At 36.5% G+C, this 22,945-nt stretch overlaps 1 protein-coding gene across 31 annotated transcripts in view; it reads right to left on the bottom strand.

Moving 5' to 3' along the window:
* rims2b (regulating synaptic membrane exocytosis 2b) overlaps positions 1 to 22,945 on the bottom strand; it is a 167,831-nt gene that overhangs the window by 50,833 nt on the left and 94,053 nt on the right. For 21 of the 31 annotated variants that reach the window (XM_084130399.1, XM_084130392.1, XM_084130382.1 and 18 more), the window contains 10 exons: positions 22,085 to 22,132; positions 11,678 to 11,808; positions 11,036 to 11,207; positions 10,599 to 10,752; positions 9,947 to 9,973; positions 8,288 to 8,356; positions 6,529 to 6,664; positions 5,436 to 5,522; positions 4,987 to 5,058; positions 2,196 to 2,288 (listed from right to left, as the gene is read on the bottom strand). In XM_084130399.1, coding sequence (XP_083986525.1) covers positions 2,196 to 2,288; positions 4,987 to 5,058; positions 5,436 to 5,522; positions 6,529 to 6,664; positions 8,288 to 8,356; positions 9,947 to 9,973; positions 10,599 to 10,752; positions 11,036 to 11,207; positions 11,678 to 11,808; positions 22,085 to 22,132 — 989 coding nt within the window. The remainder of the gene's footprint in view (positions 1 to 2,195; positions 2,289 to 4,986; positions 5,059 to 5,435; positions 5,523 to 6,528; positions 6,665 to 8,287; positions 8,357 to 9,946; positions 9,974 to 10,598; positions 10,753 to 11,035; positions 11,208 to 11,677; positions 11,809 to 22,084; positions 22,133 to 22,945) is intronic. The other 10 variants (XM_084130402.1, XM_084130391.1, XM_084130379.1 and 7 more) reach the window with 5 other exon arrangements.

A 22,945-nucleotide genomic window follows, 5' to 3' on the forward strand; every position in this document is an offset into this window, starting at 1 on the left:
TGCAGGGGGTTAGTGAGTTTATGAAAAGCTAGTAATAAATTAAACAAATGTAAAGTGAAAATAAATCAAAACAAATCAACACATACTAAAATGTTTAAATATTTTAGTTTTTTACCTGCATGTTGTGATCATAAATCGAGAACCGTGAATATGTGTGTTGTTAAATTATTGACTTAATTATTAAATATATTATATCAAAAGAGGTGCAGCTGACTAAAAAGTATGTAAATATGAAATTACATGAATTTGTGAATTTTAATGTGTTTGAAAGAAAAACGCCTCTCAAAGACAGTAATAAATGGTTAAATGACTCTTAAATGATAGTTTGAATAATAATTAAAATGTGTTCATCAAAAGTTGATTAGATAGGCAAACAATCCTTAAAAGTTGATTTCTGTAAATTCAGTGGTCAAGTGCTGTTGCCTCTCAATTTTCCATGTTATTTTAGCCATTTGACTAGTGGCTGGTGTGAAATTCCACAAATCGAGAAGACTTTACAACATTTATAAGTGATAAACTTTTTACAAAGGAAGATTTGGGGAGAATCAAGGAATATGTAATCATGTAAACAATAAAAATGTAACTGTGGTCTGATTATGAGAAGTTTAAAACATAATAGTCCCATTACAAGTACTTAATTTTTGGAGTCTCATTACATAATCCAGATTACATGTAATCAGTTACTTTCCAGCACTGCTCCCAGCAATGGTACAGTATGCCTCTTGTCAACAAGCCATATGGTTTGAGGAACTTACATATCAAAATTTAATTCTTACTATTACTTAATCGTAAATATTAATATAATATTTTGATTCCCAGGGAATGCCTGAACTGAAAAAATAAATACCTTGAATAAATATAAGTTGCTTTAGATAAAAGCATCTGCCATGTTTATGGTTACATCATGGAATACTCTTAAAAATAAAGGTTCCAATAGGTGGTTTCATAGAATAACCATTTTTGGTTCCCAGTTATGAAAAGAACAACTTTTTTTCTCAGTGAGAAGAACATTTTAATAATCTAAAGAATAATTTTCCACTATAAATACTTTTTGTGGAGTGGAAAGATTCTATGGATGTTAAAGAATCTTCATGGAACCATAGATGCCAATAAAGTACCTTTATTTTCAAGAGTGAAGAGATACGCAAGTATATTGAGGTGTGGTCACATTTACTGTTGTAAGGTGAATTTTTGCGGGCAAAATCAAGTCATTTCAATAGGAATTCACATGACTGAATTTCACGCGAGGGTAAAATCCCACACAGATTCCGCAATGGGTTAAAGTTGGTCATGTGAACTCTCTGCGTTGAACAACAGAAAGCTGCTTGGTTTGAAAGTGACTTCTATGTGAACTGTTTCACACATCACAACACTATTGACAAATAAACCTTCTTTTTTTTGCCCTCGAAATTTTGCTAATGTGAATGCCGCAAAAATTATATGTGAATCTTATCACACCTTAGGGCTTCCGTACACCAAAGCTGGCAAGGTCTACTCCATAATATCTGAGTCTCCACTACACATCCTGAATAGATTCAATCCTATATTTCTGAGGGGTAAATAATATATTTATATACAACATGGTGAACATTCCCTGTAGCTTGCAGTTTTTTGACTGGCAGTTCTGTCATAGAGTGACGCTAGTTGGCTTGGGACCGAAAAAGCTAGTGCTCAGTCATCAAAACAACACAAGCCACCCAGTGAGCAGCGCTGAAGATGCAATTCATTCAACACAGTGGGAATGGTGGAGTGGGAGCTGCTAAAGAGACATACATACACATTTCACAAATTTCCTTTGGGAAATATTGTTCTAAGATTACAGGCGTACTTAGTAGCATAGTCGGCAAAGTCACAATCTGTACGCTGTCATCTATGTTTATCCTCCTGAGAGGAGCCATAATGACTCCATATCATTATGATGACGGCACAAAGCTTTCTCAATGGGCAGAGGACTGACGCTACAGCGACACTTTAAATTTGCCACTGTTTTCCAAACATTTACCACATTTCTGTAAGAAAATGGCCCATTTGACGTTATTGTCTCCTTTTCCGCCCATTGGAAAGTTTCCTTCGTAAATCTGGAGACATAAACATGAAACATTTTGAAAGGCGCAACTAGCTATTCTAGCCCAAACTACTACCCACGGCACTAATATGAAACATCATGAGAACGAGAGTGAACCGCTGTTTACTACCTGTCCATGCTATTGTACCCTTCTGAGTATGCACGGGCCATCCTAGTGGAGCGCAGTAACCTGACCGCGTCTTCCCGATAGAGGGGGCACATACTATGAGTCAGAACAGAAAGTGAAAGTGCAGTAGTTAGAGACGGGTGGGACAAGTAGGGATGGGAGGTAAGAGGGTGGGACACCTTTTTTTTGCCATCTCCACTCTGAAAGAAGGAACAGGTGAAGATCACCCAAAGCACAGAAGCAGAAATCAAGAAACCTCAAGTCAAGAGAACTATCTAAGCTATCGAAACAATAATTTAGGTTGCAGCAAACACCAGCAGCAAAGATTTGCTAAACCCGCAGAAGTGAAAATGTAGTGCTTTTCTGGTGGTGCGAATTAATGTGAAAGTACGACTACTTGCATGTATTACTATCACATGCTAGCAAGTACTAGCAAATGCACAACACTGCACTGTTCTTTTTGAAGGAATCCTGGGGTGAATTCACTAAACAGTGTGTGCCTTTTTATGCGTGTCAAAAATACCAAAAGACATTAGCCTTTCAAGGCGCAATATAGACTGCACTTTATTTCCAAAACTGTATTTGCTTGGCTAAAGTATATTTTGGGTTTTACGTGTAGGCTAGGGTATGTGTACCCTACGCATTGTAGCTGACTGTAGAGAAACAGCACAGAAATTGAATAAAGATGAAACTTTCTAGTGCACACGAGTCGATCGCCTGTGTTTGTGCATGCTATCAAATGGAGTATACTTTGAAAGTATGCATACGCCAAGCGCTGCTTACGTCAAAACTGAAGTATTCTTTAGGCTTTCCATCACACTATTATGGCCATGGAAGGTAGGCTGTAAACTGAATCACTTAATAGAGATGTTTGTTTACATTTTTTTACTATTCATGGGAGTAGTAATAAAGTCAAGTCAAGTCATCTTCATTTATATAGCGCTTTTAACAATGTAGATTGTTTCAAAGCAGCTTTACAGAGATAAGCGTATAATTTAAGGTAACAGAGATTGTTTTGGCTTTATAGCGGTTCTTTAATAAAGTTATTTTCCAGCTAAAGTTAGTTTTGATTGATTTGCTTCCGTCGCAACAATCATTTGTTATTAAATTAGGGGCCGATAAGATGACACCATTCTCTCTACACAGACTTTAAACGCGAACCTGTGATAAACGCTGATGGCGTTCACATGCGCATTTAGAATTGGTTCTATAGTTATGTGCGTTTGAATATATGTGTGCAGGTTTGTAGTTCCCTACAAACCAAGCCTAAACAAAGTACTGGTCCTTCCTTATAAATTTTGATACAGAATTTTATTTTATTTTGTCACTTCGGGGTGGGTACACGAAACGAATTTTCCCGACAACGCTTTATCTGTAGAGTGGTAAAGGGTAGTAATGATGATCAATTGATGGAAATGAGCGATTATTGGGATTTGATTACCAGGCATTCATCCGTGTAGAAGCATTGCAAATTTCAAGAGTCCACTGGGTGTCTGGACCTCTGTGGTGCAGATATGCCGTACAATTATAGTGAAAATGTTTGCTGCATCCTCCATATTATAGAACAGAAAGAACAGAACTATAATGTGCGAATCGCTTTCAGCACAGAATATTGTTGCCTGACTTGTGAAAAATGATTCGGGCACAATTCATTCATAGTGAATCCCCAAAGGTTTTAATACAAGATTTGACCAGAGAATATGACACTATTGTTCAAAAGTTTGGGGTCAATAAATGTATACGTTTATGCAGCAAGAATGCATTACATTTATATAAAAAAGTGAGAGTAAAGATTGTTATAAAACATTTATTTTTCAAATAAATGCTGTTGTTGTAACGTTTCTACTCAAAGATTTCTGAGAAAAAAAGACACGCTTTCCACAGAAATATTAAGCACAACTGTTTTCAACATTGATAATAATAAGAAATGTTTCTTGAGCATATTAGAATGATTTCTGAAAGATAATATGACACTGAAGACTGGAGTAATGGCTGCTGAAAATTCAGCTTTGCCATCACAGGAATAAATTACAATTTTCAACATATTCAAATAGAAAAATAGTTATCTTAAATGGTAATAGTATTTCACAATATTACTGCTTTTATTGTATTTCCAATCAAATAAATGCAGCCTTGGTGAGCATTAGACACTTTTAAAAAAACATTAAGAAATCTTACCGACCCCAAACTGTTGAACAGTAGTGTATTTCGTCCCTCAGTTTGAACACAAAACAAACAAAAATCACATTTACAGTAATACATTTACAATGGTAAATAAACAGACATGACATATTTTTATTTTATTTTAAGTATACAGCATAAGTGTTAAACCATATAATATTACAATATAAGTGTTAACATGAGATTTTGCCATGTCATGATCATGTGAAGCCAGCAAACTGTTAACTTTTCTGTAAGTAATTATGTTGATCTATGTAGGTCTTTCCTTGTATTGAAACCTGAACATTCCTTTAAGGTAGTAAGAATGTGACAGTATTAGTAAAAGAGAGGTGCTGAATGTTTTCTCATGTAAAAACATGACTCTATCATCCGAAGATGAGATCTATAATGCATGAGTGAATTAATTACATACTTATTATGATTTAATGACTTGATTAAAGTGAAAGAACAGCCTCATGTTTCTTATACAGTGCCATGTGTGGGCAAGCTGTCACCTGTCAATCAGCTAGCAGCAGGGGGTAAGTGGGTGGGTGAAAGTGAGAGGAGTGCTGTGATTGGACAGAAGGGGGAGGTGAGCAGGGGCGCGTAATGCTGCTCTGGGGTAACAGAATACCTGGGGTCCTGGATAACGGGGTCGATGGTTGGCTGTCTGTGTCTGGTTCGAGGAGGGAGGGTAAGATACTGGCTGCAACCACAGGGAGCAAAGAACAGAAATATGGCTGAATGGAGCTATTGAATATGGAGCGATGGAAAGATAAGCGAGAGAGGCAGAGATTGACGGATAAAAAAAAAAAGTGTGATGTCAAAGAGAAAGGAGAAGGAACAGATTTTTTTCCCTGCTTTCTCAAAATGAACTAAACCTTCCTACGGTTCTCTCTGTGCTGCTGGCACATCATATTTGTCACACTGAATTTCCATAATCACGTTAACTGAAAAGATGAAGGTATAAGGCAACATTCCCATTTGTGTTCCCTCTATCAGAAAAAAAGCAATCTAAGACACAAAGAACTTTTAAGGGCACAATAAACACAAGCGCTCTGTAGTGTGTTATGTGACACATACCTGTCTGGTGAGTATCTGTCTTCAGACAGGTGTTTTCGGGGGCCATAAAGCGAGGGTGCTCCTCTCACACCATGGTCTAAACTTCGACTGAAGGAGGGGAGAGAAAAGGAGAGCTCTGCTTTGACAATGAGCACCAGGAACAGAAGTGCCATATTTAATGCGTTATTTTACTATTCTGTAGATTAGATTATTTTTGCATCTAATATTTATATTTTATTTCCGCTTATTTCAGTTAACGAATACAAGTTTTAAATAGAACCGTTTATTGAACCTTTAGACAAAATATTGTTCTTTAAATAAAATAAATAAATAAATAAAGTTTTCATAAGTGTTTTATGTTTTGTCTCATAATTGATACATCAGGATTGTATGGCTCATATCATATGATATAGTACAATATATTTATTCAGATACATTTATAAAATGAATGATACATTTATTCAGATGAATGAAAATATGTAATTTGGTGCAGTTGCTAATATTAATATGGCCAAAATGTAAGGTGAAATTCTTGTAATGTAAAATAATAGGATCTTTATAACAGTGCAGACGACTATGTACATAAATTGCATATAAATATCAGTTGTTACTCTATAACTCCTAATAATATGTCTTAGTAAGATGATATTTAAATGCTTATTTTTATGATCAAAGTTTTTATATTGGGGGGACAAACATATAATGCAATGAAATCCAATGAAATCCAATGATGATTGAGAGAAGAATAAATAAACATTCCTCAAAAGTTCCCTGATGTATCATAATTGATGCTCACGTTTTATGTTTTTTTAAAGATAAATTATGTATGCATAATCAATCAATCAATCAATCAATCAATCAAGTCCAGTAAGTGTTCATCTTGAAATATTATTAACAATATACAATTTATTTTTACGTTTACTTATAAACATTTCACAGCAAAAAGACTGTGTATCTGAAGGGGGACGTTTGTACAATTATACTAAAAGGCCTTTTACTTGTTAAAAAAGTATAAAGTATCTATAGCACACTGAACCCATATTTCCCATAGAACCCATAGGATATGACCCTTTACACACAAATCACTCATTTGTGTTTTTCTGTTGTAGATTACCTTTGTGGGGGAGGAACGCTGGGTGAGCGTGAACGTGTGCGGATCATGTCTGATCGTGAACAGTGATTGGATGACATCACCTGCTCAGGTACAGACAGAGTGGAGCTCTGGAAATCCCTGCCATTGTGCCGGTAATCTGAGGCAAACACAGCGCAACAGACATTTAACAACTCAGCTCAACTCAACATTCAGTGAAATAAAGGAGCATTATAATTAATATTATCTAATACAATGGCATTCAGATATTTTTGGGTGTCCAAATATTTTTTGGGGGGAACTGTATTTTGTCTACTACACAATGACACTTTATGAACATGAAGTGAACACAACCGTTAAGAGTCCTGTCACAACGTCAGAGTGAAATGACGGTGAGGATTTTCTTTGTGATGAGTTGGGAGAGACTAAAGTTCACAGTAATCTTCTCTCTGACAATATCCTTTAATTTGATTTGTTGATTAGCATGTGTGAACGCACACAAAGGCTTGGGTAGCCCACGTGCAATCAGACATCAAAAAGATCATTCCAGAGACAACAGAAATCCCTCTGGAGTTTCATTTATTTAGATCAGATCAGGTCGTGTGTTCAGTAAGATTTAAAAATAATAATAATAATACTTTTGTTCAGCAAGAATGCTTTAAATTGATCAAAAGTGACAGTAAAGTCATATATAACGTTACAAAAATGTCTATTTAAAATAAATGATGCTCTTTTGAACTTTCTTTTCATCAAAGAATTAATCAAATAACTGTTTTCAACATTGATAATATTAAGAAAAGTTTCTTGAGCAGAAAATCAAATATCAGAATGATTTCTGAAGGATCATGTGACACTGAAGAGTGCCGTTATGATGCTGAAAATTCAGCTTTGCCTTCACAGTAATAAATTACATTTTAAAATATATTCAAATAGAAAACAGATATTTTAAATTGTAATAATATTCCACAATCTTACTGTTTTTACTCTATTTTAAATCAAATTAATGCAGCCTTGGTGAGCATAAGAGACTTTTATAAGACTACGTTCACAGTCACACTGTCAGTCTAAATCGGATTATTTGTGTATTCGATTGGAATCTGATCGAAATGATTGACTGTGTATCACAACTATTCAGGTCTGATTTGTGTGTGCTGTGGCTCTTTTTCATTTTCCACACATTTCCATCTGTGTTGGTTTCCATGGCAATGATGTTGCGTTGGTAAGACTACACCAAAAACAACATGGAGGGGGTTTGCAATGCTGTCTTAGAATAAGACAATGTGTATCTGACTGCAGCGCTGGACTAATGAAGCAGCGACAGAAACGGATGCTTTTATGAACGGCTTTATTCCATGCTGCCGTCTCTGCCGTACAGTAGAGAAAGTAAATACACATCATCACTGGACAACACAGAGATGTCTCTATTATATCTGCATGACCAGCACACTGACAACAACACTGACAGACTGAAATGGATTTCCAGAAATTATATTTGAATAGGATTTCAAGCCATATACGAATGTAGCTTGAAACAGATTTGCAAAAATCGGATGTGATTTTTTTCATGTGACTTTTAGCATTCACACTTGCTAAATATGATCTAATTCCAATATTTGGACTGACAGTCTGAACAAGGCTTATAAGTTTATAAATGAATTTGATATATAAAAGAGCACTGAATTTAATTGAAAAGTACTGAATAAAATGCTTTCAAGGACGCTCAAGTCTTCAGTTTTCTAAGTACAGTGTGGTACTAAAGCAGAGAAAGGTGACTTCGCTGTACCTGAGATAACACCAATCCCATCTTCACAGTCGTAATCAGAGAACTCACTGTCACTGATTCTCTGTGATCCTGAGAGAGAGAGAGAGAGAGAGAGAGAGAGAGAGAGAGAGAGAGAGAGAGAGAGAGAGAGAGAGAGAGAGAGAGAGAGAGAGAAGAAGGGTGGAGGAACAGATCACGAGGGACATAATGAAGAAAAGACCCTCTTAACGTGACCGTCTGTTGTAATCCACAGGACGTTTCACGTGAGGTTAAGTAATCTAGCTAGGGTCACAGCAGAGTAAACACACATACTAAACTAACATCATGTGATCAGAGATGCACCAATATTGAAATTATGATATTAACATATTTTAAAATAGTTTTAAAAACCTTTAACATTTCTAATTAATTCTAAATGAATAATTTGTATAATTAGTTCATGTGAACTAAACATAATTTGTATTTTTTAATAATTTTATAATAAAATTAGTATTTAGTTTTTTTGTATGTGGCTGATATGATGGCTGATATTATAAATACACAGTTTTGCCTAACATTATTTTTATTTTTTTGTTTCACAAAAATAGCTTTCAATAAAGCAAATCCTTCACTTTTACATTTTAATTACATTTTTAGGCTTTCTAGGCATGAAAAAATGCTTTTTACTTCTGAAAGCTTTTAAGAGTGTATAGTTTGACCTAAAGAAAAGACCCGATATTTTTATATTGGATATTATTCAACCTAAAAAGACTGATCATTTAGAAAAGCTTGTATTGGTCCATTTGCAGTTATAACTTCGAAAAGCATTAACTAACGAGTATTACATTTGTTACAGTATTTAGTAACATTTGTTAACATTTGTTATTAGAAAAACTGTTCGATGTTAGTCCCTTTTAGCTGAAGTCCATTAAATAATATTAATAGATGCAACTTTTGATTTGAATAATATATTGAGAATGACCTGAGAATATCTGAAGTGAAAACTTTTTTCCATGCTAAGGCACAGCTTATGTGAAAGCAACCTGGACTAGTTTGTCAAAGTAAGTCACTGTATTGATGATGTATAATTTGCATGTACAACAAAATGCATTTGTTTCTAATTAAATAACTTTAGGCAAGAGGCTCTTTGTATCTCTTACAATATATCCATGCCAGTTAATTTTAGTTTAAGCTGACACTTTCTCATTTGTTACCTTTCTACATTGGAAAAACATCTGCAGCTCACGATGAAACTCACATTGATAACAGAAACATACTTTGGTTCAGACCCAAATAATATAAGAACCAAGTGTGAAGCAGAGTGAGGTTTTCTATCATTTAGTTTTGAAATCAAAATAGTGAAACACAGCAAACATCAACCACAGAAAGGTTTGTGAGAGACTGGGAAAAGCGTTAGCAGTCCATACATAGATCTGCTCAGGAACAGCTATTAACTGGGCTGATTTTATATTTTTATTGGTGAAGATCAGGTCTAAAAAGGGATATAAGCTTTAAAATGAGGATTGGTGGCATGTAGCAGCAGTGATGAGCATTAACTCCATGCAAGCTGTGTGGAATAGTGGGGGTTTCTGAAGAGTATGAGGCGGAATTGAGAGGAGATCACACTTTGGACAGTGTAAAGGATAGTAATCACATTGCTAGCCAATCACATGCTAACTGGAGCAAGCAGGTCAAAGTTACCTGAGTTGTATAAATACGGGCTCTTGACTGGAAATGTGTCAGTGGTGGATAGATAGTAATATTTTTTTGAAGGAAACAAAACATGAAAATAAGAAACACATCAACAAAAACAAAAACAAACATACATAAAATGTTCTTTTGAACTTTCTACATATAAAATTTTAAAGACAAATGCATCATAGTTTCCCCAGCAATAATAAGCAAATATATAAACGTAGAAAACAGTTCTTTTAAATTGTAATAATATTTCACAATATTATTGTTTGATCAAATAAATGCAGACTTGCTGAGCATAAGAGATTGCAAACTTTTGAACGGTAGTGTTTATTTTTTCACATGTCTATGTAATACAGTGCAATTCAAATTTTATTTTATGATTTAAACAACTGGTAAATGAAACAAAATGATATTATGAATGATTGACATAAAATTAATTCTGACAGGACTGTTCACAGAAGTCGATTTACACATCTGAAAGTGGCCCTGACTGGATTTAAATATGTGATTCAAAATCTTTTGCTGTTCACACTGTGCGGGCAAAATCAGATTGAGATCACATTCAATTGTACTGTGAAGACTTTAGTTTACTATTATTAAGCAGTTTTAATTGAGTATGTTTGTGTTTATTGTAACAGTAGATGTGTGTACATACTCTGTAACCTGCGCGTTGGGCTCTCTCCATGTAGGAGACGTCTCTGCATGTAGGGTGAGGGGTTAGGCAGCGGCATAGAGGACACGTCATGTGTTTGGAGCTTATACCAATGAGGCTGATCATCCAACAGCGCTGTCTCCAGCTCTATCAGAATCTACACACACAAACACGCAGGTATGAAATACAGAGCCATTTATGATGACTTATGATGTTTTGAGTTTAAACTGCACAATTGTGCAATATTTAAAGTCTAAACTTTGCCAAGAAAGTGACAAAATACTTTTTTTTAATTGATTTTAAACTAAAACTTCTATTCATGTCTGATATTGCTGCCACAACAGTTTTCTTGCATCAAACCGAGTAAACAGTGTGAAATATTTCATTACTACGAACGTGGCATTATAGAGACATATAGTGGGACGGTGTTCCTCTCTCACCTCTCCCAGGAACTCGCTTTCTTCCTCTCGGACTCGGGCCTGGTCCCATAGCGTGATCTCCAGCATACGTTCCCTGAACTCTCGCCTGTGCACTGGCGAGTACATGAACGTCTGGTTCCACTTGGGTTCCAGAGATTTCTTCACTGTTTTCGTTCTCCTCTTGCTTTTATCGCTGAGAAGAACAGGTGAGCTCATATTTTACTGCTGCTAATATGACTTAAACTTGAGGGGTTTTAACATTTACAGTTTCACAGACCCTCACAGAGACAGCCAATCCAAGGACCCCCTCATTGAAAAAAATTATATATATATATATATATATATATATATATATATATATATATATATATATATATATATATATATATATACATACATACATACACACACATATATATATATATAATTTTTTTATAATATTTCACAACATCACTGTTTTAAAGTATTTTTGATCAAATAAATGCTGCCTTGGTGAGCATTACAGAATTCTTTCAAAAACATTTAAAAAACGCACCACCTGACCACAAACTTTTGAACAGCAGTGTAAGTATTGTTTACAAATGTTATCATTGGAGATTATAATAAAAAATCCAGGACAAAAGGACAAAAGCTGAATATATCTGAACTCTTAAGTGTAGGTACCTTCTGTCGGGGAGGAAGTAGATTTTGACGTAGGGATTCCTAGGCCGCCCGTCTTCTCGTGAAGGGAGGTCTTTGGCGCCCAGGATAGTGACAATGAGTTGATGTCCCACTTTATCGTACCATAGCTTGACCTGCAGGAAGACACGGGCTCTCTTAGGTGGTATGTAACAAAAGCTTACCCCAGAGGTTCCAGGGCAGCCCTGCAGAAGCGTCACATGCTTGGCAGAACTTTCCCAGAGCAGGTACAGCACCAGCACACACCAACTAAATCAAGCTAACTACCTCTCAAGATCAACTTTGATGATCAACTAAATTCACCACACAAAAAAAAAAAAAAAAAAAAAAAACGAAATTAAAACTATTTCTAAACACTGAATCACATAGTTTGATACCACAATGTTTCTGGGGGCTGACTTTTTGACACACTCAATATTCCAGGTTGAATACAGCTTCATTATCACAGAATCTTTTTTTGACTTGCATCTCAGTTTGTAAAAACTTTGTTTACAGTAAACATACTGTATTGCACGTACTATGGGGAAAGACACCGTCTTAACTCTAAATTAAAAGCGCTTAAAAGCGCCTTTCCCCCTTTTGAGGGAATTTGGGCTGCGTTGAATGACGACACTTTGGAGAACTACTCCAGCGTGACAGCATCTGAAGCACATGTGAAACTAGTCCAATCCTGATTGGCATTGCGCCATGATGTAGAGTGTGATGGTGCAACATGCAAGCTACAAAGGTAAGCTGGCACACAATAGCATCAGCTTCTGTTCTTCAGCAAGTGATCTGTGTGTGAGAGACTGTCATGTAAAGTTCTATGTCCTATTTGGTGTTGTTTATCCTGACAAAAGAAAGAAATTATGGCGAGTAAGAAAGCTACAAAAAGTGTGTACCTCCCTGACCCAGCCTGGGAGCAGAGCATGCATGGGCAGCTCTCGAGGGGGGGCTGCCTGTACTTACTGTGAGCAGCTGCCGCTCAGGATGTTCCTCTCCCATCTCCAGGATCACGTTCCTCGCGGTTCGGGACCTGCGTCTGCCGAGGCAGTGCGGCATCTTAAAATCATGGTATTCGCAAATGGAGCTTGCAGAAGAGGTGGAGACAGCTTCGGCCCTTTCTCTTCCATCATCTGCAGGTTCCAGCCCTCACATTTGGGATACAGAAGCCTGCTCTGCGGCTTCTTCCACCCCGAGCAAGTGCTCGATGCTTGAGTTCTTCAGTTCTGAGGAATTGGAAGCTCTCAGCATTGAGGCGGGGGAGATTGAGGATTTTCCACCCTCTTCCCCCTCTTATGTGGAACTGGTTGAGGTTGTGACTTGTGCGTGGTAGCTTGCTTTTCCATTTAGTTTCTACAGAACTTAGTTTGGCTGGCAGATAAACGCTTTCTGTTAAGCCAAGCACAACCTCAGCGCCGGGGCTTACCGTTCTTTCACAATCTCCATGTCAAGTTATTGAGATGGAAGAAGTCGTTCTCTTCCTGCTTATCGAGCCCATCAGCAAATGTGTATTCCAACATTATGGGCTCCATGGCAGCATCGGTGGCAACGGAGAGGCATTTGTGGTTGAACCTCTTGTGCAGGGTTCACCAATCTCGGTCCTGGAGGGCCGCTGTCCTGCAGAGTTTAGCTCCAACCAGCTCCAACACACCTGTTTGAAAGTTTCTAGTATGCCTAGTGAGACCTTGATTAGCTGGTTCAGGTGTGTTTAATTGGGGTTGGAGCTAAACTCTGCAGGACAGCGGCCCTCCAGGACCGAGATTGGTGAACCCTGCTCTTGTGCATCAAGGAGAGGGATAGAAAATTCCTCCTTGATTCCCCGCTGCCACCTTCTGGCCTCTTCGGCGATGCTGTAAGTTTAGTCGTTGAAAGGTTTCAGGAGATGAAACGTCAATCTGCAATGTTTAAGAGGTTCATCCCTCACTGCTCTCAGTCCCGTGGGGGTTAACAATTCCGTTGATCGTGAGTCAAATCAAGTCCTAGGACTGGTTTGTCACGATAGAGCTAAAGGATGCATACTTCCATATATCCATCCTTCCTCAACATCGGAAGTTCCTGAGGTTCAGGGGCAAAGCATTCCAGTATAGTTTTCTTCCTTTTGCCTAGCTCTATCCCCTCGCTCCTTCACGAAGTATGTGGATGCAGCACTGGCTCCTCTGAGACTCAAGGACATTTGTGTGCTCAATTATATAGACGTCTGGTTGATTTTAGCCCAGTCCCGACAGATGGCGGTTTGACATCAAGATGTTGTTCTTGCCCTCACAAGGCGCTTGGGGCTGAGGCTCAATTACAAGAAGAGCGTGTTATGTCCCCTTCAGAAAATTACCTTTCTCTGGGTAGTTTGGGATTCCACTACGATGCGGGCACGTTTGTCTCCAACTTGTATCGAGTATATCATGATGACAGTGACCAGGATCAATCTTGGCCAAGCCATCACTGTAAAACATTAAAAAATTGCTGGGGCTCATGGCAGCTGCGTCCAATGTAATATCCTTTGGCCTGCTGTACATGAACCAAGGGGTTTTCCCAGAAATAGTGGAGTTAACCCTCTGAGGAAAGGTCCTGCTGGATTTTTTAAACAAACAGGGTACGCTTTCTGTCGTCTCAGGGCCCATTCACACCTACCTTGTTTGGTCTGGATTTTCGGACTTTTCAGTTTGGTCCGAATCAAAATTACAGGTGTGAAACCTCCCCTGGACCACGGTCCGGACCAAACAGATGAAATTTGGTCTGACGAAAAGAGTGCGGATCAAACTGAACAAAGGTTTGGTTCGTTTCTAGTGTGAAAGCATTTTCTGTATGGTTCGGACTTTCAGACCATTTACAGGAAGTTCCAGTGGGTTCCCGCGTAGCCTAAACAACTGAAGAAGAATATTTATGTGCAGATCTGTCAGTCCTGCCCACAGCGTTTCTTCCAGCTGATTCGCGCACACACACACACACACACAGTCAGACATTTGTCCTGCGTCCTGCCGGCGACGATAAAATGTTCGCACAACGAGGACGTTCATTGGCAAATTTGAACTAGCCTCGAGTATAGTTGGTGCTGCAGGGAGTAATGCCATAATAATAAAAGTATAGTGGCAACGATATGTTCATTCATTCTTGTCAAAGTTACCCGCCGTCAGACGCACGTCCGTTTACAAACCAATCAATGTCAAGATGCAGCCCATATAGGTGATGACGACAGGACGCAAGTATGTCATGTAAAGTTCTTTAGTGCGCTCGCATAATTGCAATGTGAAATCAAACCAAAACTAACCAAATGTATACAATGTATCAAAACATGACCTTTGGTTCGGACCTTGGTGCGGACTTTCAGGTGTGAAAACGCCCTCAGTCTCTAGGAAATTCTTTGTGAAACATTTCATAAAAATGAGCCGGAACTCACCGAATACTTGCCACACAGACATAAGAGATGCGTTTCGACAGACAACTCACTGTCCGCTGTGGTTATCCCTCAGGCAACGCAGCTCCACTGGGGCTTGATGCCATGGTACAGGCGTGGCCGAGTCGAGTGCTTGGGTCTCCCAAGAAGGGGTCCTCAGTGCCTTAACCTCCTTTGATCAGGGTACACTCTATGAAGAGTGTTACATCTTCGAAAGCTCTATTATCAGGGGTTTCCTTCCAAGAAGTCTGTGAACACATTTATGAGATTCTACAGTCTGCGTCCCTTTGCCACACCTCCTGAATGTTTGAGAGCGGCTTGCTTCAGCCTATCAGAAGCTGAGGCTGTTGTGTGCTGGCTTACCTTTGTTGCTTCCGTGGTGCGCCATCACACACTACGTCACAACGCGTATATATATTATTATTTATATATTATTATAGTATAAATACTATAATTAAATATAAATAAAACTGCTGTTTTGAATGAACAGCCATGTTAAAGACTCCTCCCGTGATGTAACATGAGACTAGTGTGATAAACTGTCTTATAACGTTTCAGAGACAAGGTTAGTAACAAACTCTAACGACAAGACCAGACACAGGTAAACCCAGTGAGTTTTACATAATGGTCTACATTCATGATGACAATTTACATTACAAAAAAATATATTTTAGAAATGGTTTACACATATAAATTCACTCATGTTTTCACACTTGCCCAATACAGCTAATTCATGAAAGAATATCGGAAGGGCACCTTTCATGTAAATGTGATTTTGCTTTTCTTTTACAAACTGAAGGGCGAGTTTTTGGAAGAATCTGCAGTATGCCACATCAATAGATATTAAACTGCATTTAACCCAAAATATTAGAGGGGAACTACTTGTCTATGATTTCTGAAATATTGCATGTTAGGCTACATGTGAGAGGATTTGAACAGTTGTTTGTGTGCTAGTCTGGGTTGTGGAATATTCCATCCCTCATTGGCTGGCTAGGGGATGAGGGCGTGTCTACCACAAATCTCGTCCAATCAGATGACTCAAATGTAGTCACAATTTGTCACATTTATTCTAAAACTGACAGACACTTTCAAAGCCCAGCAATCCAAATCAAATAAAATACCACACAAGAGACTAAGCAACGGAAATGTTAACATAAAACAAAACATTTTTTAAACTTTGTGTGATTATCTAATTTCAACCCAAACTAGAATTTAAATGAAGCAGCTTTGAAAGTCTCAGTTGCATCTATCTGGGAATGAAATAAACTAAATATTCATTCTCAAACATGCATACTATATAGTAAATTATCATAAAAACCAAGAAGGGCAAAAACTGGAAGGTTTTGAAACATGGCGGACAACAATATGAATAAATAAATCATTAAATAATCAGATTCATCTCGCCAAAAACTATTGATTTATCTTAAAATAAATGAATTAGCAGTTAAATAAATCTAAACTTAAATGTCCTTACTTGAATAAACAATTAAAGCAAAAGTTACATGTATTCATTTATTTAGACATAATTAAATCAGTGTTAATCAGTATAATGAGGTAAAAATTTGCTTATTTATTTATTTATTAAAGGCAGTGTAGGCAATTTGTTCCAGAATTATACTTTTTTTTGTTATGCTGGTTGAAAGTCTCCACATTCTGATAGCAATCACTATGTTAAGTGCTCTAAATGTATTTATGTATATCGTCTGTAGAAGGCATAGGACCACAAAATGTTTGTCCAATCATTGCATTTGGTCAATTTATATGGAATGCCAAAGCTGACTTAATTATAAATAAATAAATAAATACATAAATAAATATACAAAGAAATGTAAAAAAGCAAAAATACATAAATAAATACATAAATAAATATACAAAGAAATGTAAAAAAGTACAAATAAATGAGTATTTATACTTTTATTTCCTTATTTATGTATAATTTTATTTTTTCACACATTTATTAATTTTTTTATTTATACATTTATACATTAATTTATTTCCACTTTTATTTATTTCCACATTTATTTATGTATATATGTTTTTATGTCTACATTTATTTATTTTCACATTTATTTATTTCTACATTTATTTATTTCCACTTTTATTTATTTCTACATTTATTTATTTCTACATTTCTTTGTCCGTATGCTAATGAGGGGGGCGTGTTTTACCTCAGACATCGGCAATCGAGCTCAGAGTGGCAGTGCTGAAGCTTTGAGGCCACAGTGACACCTTGTGGTGTGACCAAACGAAACACAAGAGGTGTGCGGACAATATCACATTTTAAGTCATGTAATATCACCCTATTAAATAGGTATACATCATCATATATGTCAAGTTCTTAATATTAATCAGTTAATGCTGTACAACAAAACAAATTATCATCAAGTTATGTTTACCACAGGTTTTATTTAACATTAATCTCATAATGACTTTTATGCAATTGTAATTGCAGTGTAAAAGCATTCTCCTCTGTATTAAGATTTTGACTTTAAATGACTTAATGACATTTGTTAATTTTATTTTACTGATAACAGCCATAGTGCCTTATTATTACAATAACTGAGTAGTTTATCGATTAATATTAAGATCATGACATATATGATGATGTATACCTATTTAATAAGGTTTGGGGGAAAAAACGCCCCTGGAAATCAATTTATAGGGGGAAATATCACCACGACCATGGGCACGACAGGTGCTGTTTGAATGGGCATGATGATGCTTCTGTGCTCCAATGCATGGCGTGAGATGCGTGGCTCACTAGCTGCGTTTACATGAGCCCCTTTTGTTTGATTTAAGAATAATTCCAAATTGATGACTTGTGATTAATCAGTATCTAAGAGCAGCATCTATGAAATATGGGTTGTGTTTTAAGCATTTTAATTGTCACCTGTTATGCATACGAAATTAGGAAACACGAATGTACACTGTGTATTGAGTCGCGTTTCAAACTCATTGTTTGCTTGCGTAGGAGTCAGTGAAATGTGCGCTGGTTTCTCTCCGCGTTCTGCGCTGGTGTGCGAGTCTCATCGACAATAAACGCAAGCCAAACGCAAGCTCTTATCAGCCCTATCCACCGCATTTACATTGTTATTAATAGTGGATACTTTCATGCGCTTCCATGTCCAACTGTCTGCTATCAGACCCATTGAAGTGCAGTTTCTGTTCATGTGTGCTATGTGTGTTAACCCTATATAGCCTACCCTACATACAGTTAGGGTGATATTACATGACTTAAAATGTGATATTGTCCGCACACCTCTTGCGTTTCGTTTGGTCACACCACAAGGTGTCACTGTGGCCTCAAAGCTTCAGCACTGCCACTCTGAGCTCGATTGCCGATGTCTGAGGTAAAACACGCCCCCCTCATTAGCATACGGACAAAGAAATGTAGAAATAAATAAATAAATAAATAAAAGTGGAAATAAATAAATGTGGAAATAAAAAAAAGTGGAAATAAATAAATGTATAAATGTATAAATAAAATTAAAAAAAATGTGTGAAAAAATACAATTATACATAAATAAGGAAATAAAAGTATAAATACTCATTTATTTGTACTTTTTTACATTTTTTTGTATATTTATTTATGTATTTATTTATGTATTTTTGCTTTTTTACATTTCTTTGTATATTTATTTATGTATTTATTTATTTATAATTAAGTCAGCTTTGGCATTCCATACATTTATGCGTTTCAATGACAACACTACAGTATTACAGTATTGTAATGCTATGTGCGTTGAGATATGAGGTAGTTTAACGCCGTTTCTGGTCTCGTGACGCTTTGAAGACTCTGCTGTGTGTGTTCATGTGTTTTGAAGGAAGGCTTTGGAGAGCACTCTGAAGGGAGGGTGGGATCTCATGCTTTCAAAGCCAACTTGCTATTGCTAGCCACTCCGAAAATTGCCTACCCTACCTTTAAATCAAATAATGAAATGCTTCAATTTGTTTGTAATATTTCATATATCCAATTGTACAATTTATTCTGTAATGTAATTACCTTTTCGTTTTTTGCATAGAAAAATTGGATTTTGTCACGTTTAATAAAACTAGGTTTACTTCCCGAATGACAAATGAAACATTTAATTATACAGTTTTGAGTACTTTGGTCCTCTATGAACACTTCTCAAGCATTGATAGTAGCTTAATTATCTCACTTCCAAGCATTTGCCCTTTCAGATCACTAGAGCTAAAAGAAACACTATAATGCATCTTTAGAAAGAACTTACTATTCTAAAACATACTCCATTACTAATGCATGCAGCAAAGCAACAGAAAGTGCTCAATGCAGACTAGGGCAATCCAGGTAGCTTCCATTGCAAAAAAACAGCAGGGGGAGGCTCCAGTCCAAACAAATTGTACCATTTGATTCTTACACAGATGTATCGAGGTCTGTGTTTTTATTAGTTGACTGCATCAGGAATAGGGTTGGGTACTGTTTGAATTTTAGTGATTCCGATTCTAATATCCATTCTGCTTATCGATTCCGATTCTTATTGATTCACAGTTTTGATTCCAATATGGTAAAGGAAAAAAAAAAGAAAAAAAAAGAAAAGAAAAAAACTTTAGATATCTGTGTCTTTGCAAAACATTCTGAATACCATGAATGGTAACACTTTGTTTTAGGGTTCAGTTCACACTTTGAACTAGTTGCCTATTAGCTTGCATATTACTAGGATATTTTATTAGTACTTATAAAGCACATAGTAATGTCTTATTCTGCATGACAAAAGTTATTCAGTCAAGATCAGTGGGTGATTTTCTTTTTCTTTCATTTCATTTCTTTCTTTGATTAACAGTATTGACAGACAGCAGCAGGTTTATTAGGCTCTCACTTTACGACTTTACGACTTAATGCACAGATCCAATATACTTTTACACGTGTTTTCTTTCTCAACTGTTTACTTTCACTTAAGACATAACTGACTGTGTTTGTTTAAGATGATGGACCATATTTTAACAATCTAAGCGCATGGTCTAAAGCGCAGGGCGCAAGTTCACTTAGGGCGTGTCCAAATCAACTTTTGCTAGTTTAACAACGGGAAAAATGGTCTAAAAGGGTTGTCCCTATTCTCTTAATGAACACTAATGAGTGGGTGTGTTTTGGGATTTACGTGCGTTAAACCAATCAAAGTAATTTGGAATTTGGAATTTGATAGTGGAAAGACCGAACGCATCTCCAGAGCGCAAACGGATCTGCTTGTGCGCGAGGTAAAAGTGCGCAAGCAGACCATCTACGGGACAAGCCGGATTCCACCATATCTTTATGTACACAATAATAATCTTTTACATTGTAATCCTTTTATTTTAAATATTTGGCATGTTTGTGTGCTGCTGTGCGTCCCTGTGTGTTTAATAAGCAGAGTGTACTCGTGTTGTGGACCCGCCTATAGGCGCACATTATTAACGCGCTCATTAAATAACAAAACAAATAAGTCTATTTCTGTTGCCTCAAAATAGCAACGCGCCAACAATGCGCCAGAACACACCTCGTTTTCAGACCAGCACGCCCGTGGGCGCAAATGCATTTGCTATTTAAACAACGTGGCGCAGGACGTGAAAATGATAACTGCATCAGACTGAAACTAGCAAAAAACACTTACGTCGCTGCATTGCGCCGGGTGTAAGATAGGGCCCGATATTTTGACAACATTTTGTGTGTATTCGTCAGTTCAAGCGCAAGAAGACGTGAAAGAGAACTCAATTTAGTATTCATGCACTATATGAGAGGTGAAATTTTGTGCACGCGCTCTGGATGTGTCCTGCACGCAAGTGCCGAAATGAGTTTTATTTCGTATCTTCTTGCTCTTGAATGGTTTCGAACCACAGGAATCGATAAGTGGAATAACACATTTTTTTTAACAAGTATCCTTGACCTAAAGTATCCGATTCCAGAAATTTAATTTGTTTTTGCCAACCCTAATCGGGAAACAATAGTCTGAAAATCTAACATCACAATATCAAAATTTTCGAAAACTACAGCAACAACTTTTGGAGTTATTACAGTTAAATGAGAAATCATTAGCAAGTGCTATTAAAGAATTAGTTCACTTAAAAAGGAATATTCATCATTTACTCTCCCTCATATTGTTCCAAACATTTTTTCTCTGTGAAACACAAATCAATGTTTGTTTGTTTTAAATACTTGGCACATTAAGATGTCACTGCAGTTGTTTTTTTTGTTGTTTTTTTGTCAATTATGTCTTGTGTGCATAACATGCCAGGTTTAAACTACTTCTTTTTTGTTCCATAGACGAAAGCATGTCATATGGGTTTGCCTAAACAGTAGTCATTTGGTACAATTTGTTTATTTATCTATGAAGTTTAGAAAAATGTTCTACATTGGAAAATGCAATATTATCTTGAAAGTGTGGCAATTAACATAGTGTATCTCTTCATTATAACACAGAACATAATATTTGATAGTACTGATACAAAACGGGCCTCTTTGGCATTGATTTTATTTTATTGTACTAAAAATTTAAACTAGCAACATGCATTTCATACAAATCATTTCTTTAAAATATAATGCAAATATAAAGTTCCATGTTACATGACAAAGAATGAAAAATTTCTGTCTAAAAAAATCTGTTTTTTAAATTTAAAGAGACTTAATTTAGTAACCTACACTAATTACAAAATCATGCCACATTTAAAAAGAGGGTAAAACAAATGTCTCTTTAAACTATTAAAACAGGTATGTAATTCATGCAGAATATTTCAAGCCTCAGCAAGATGGTCTTTCAATTAATTAAGCAAAAATCAGACTGTAATAATGAAACTGCTCTTATGAATTGTGGTTATAAATTGCAAGGGCAATGACATATTTGGGGGGGGAAATAAAAACTGGACAAAAGAGCAAGGGGGAGAAACTTGGAATGCTGCCGTTTTCCTGCAGTGCATTTTCCAAATAACGCACAGAGAGAGTAATGAAGGATTGATAAAGACTGCCAGAAATGAAAGAAAAGATTAAAAAAAGACTGAGCAGAGAAAGAGAGAGAGAAGTCTGACGATGTTACCTGGACCCTAGGGACAAAAGGCGTGGTTCTTCTACTAAGGCATGGACTCTGGATAAGCAAAATTAACAAAGAAAACAAAAGCAATACAACTAAACCAAAACTGCACAGTGGCACACAAATTAAAACAACCCATCTGAGAAGTAATTTAGCCTAACAGAGTGACAGCTCTTATTCATTTATCAAACTGCTTCATACTCAAACATTGCGAGAATCTTAAAGCTGAATTAACCTTAGGCTCATGTGTGAGTCCTGAATAGTGTCAAAAGATGATTCTTATAATGCAATGTAAGTATGCTTATATAACCACAGTTGACACATGTTGGTATGTACTGTACATCTTGTGTAGAATACCTTTCAACTTTAAATGCTTTATAATGTTTCTCAATAATGTATACAGTCAACAACAACATGCAGCAATGATCAGTATATGTGTGTTTTAGGATAAATCTCCCACATTCCAAACAAAAAGAAAACAAATGTACAACATAGCAACCCATAGCAAGATAGAAGAACAGATACACTTCAGCACAAAAACAGGGGGAAAAAACACTTCTTTTACTATTATTGTTAATCTTTTTAAACACAATCTCTCCACATTTAATATATTCCCAATTGTTGCTACAGCTCATTTCCCTATTAAACAATTAAAAGGAACAATAATTGCTAATTGTTTCCTATGCCTGAAGCAATTTACTGTACTGTATGAAAGCACTAACACCTGGATGAAACTTACCTCACAGACGTCTCAGGCGTACAGTTAGGACCACTGATAATGCACACTGTGTAAATTATTCATACGCTTCCCCTGAGTTTCAAACTGCCATTAAGACTGAGGTTGATCGTTAAAGTAGACTGAAAAAC

The sequence above is a fragment of the Abramis brama genome (genome assembly GCF_963993115.1).
Source record: "Abramis brama genome assembly, chromosome: 12".
NCBI lineage: Eukaryota > Metazoa > Chordata > Actinopteri > Cypriniformes > Leuciscidae > Abramis > Abramis brama.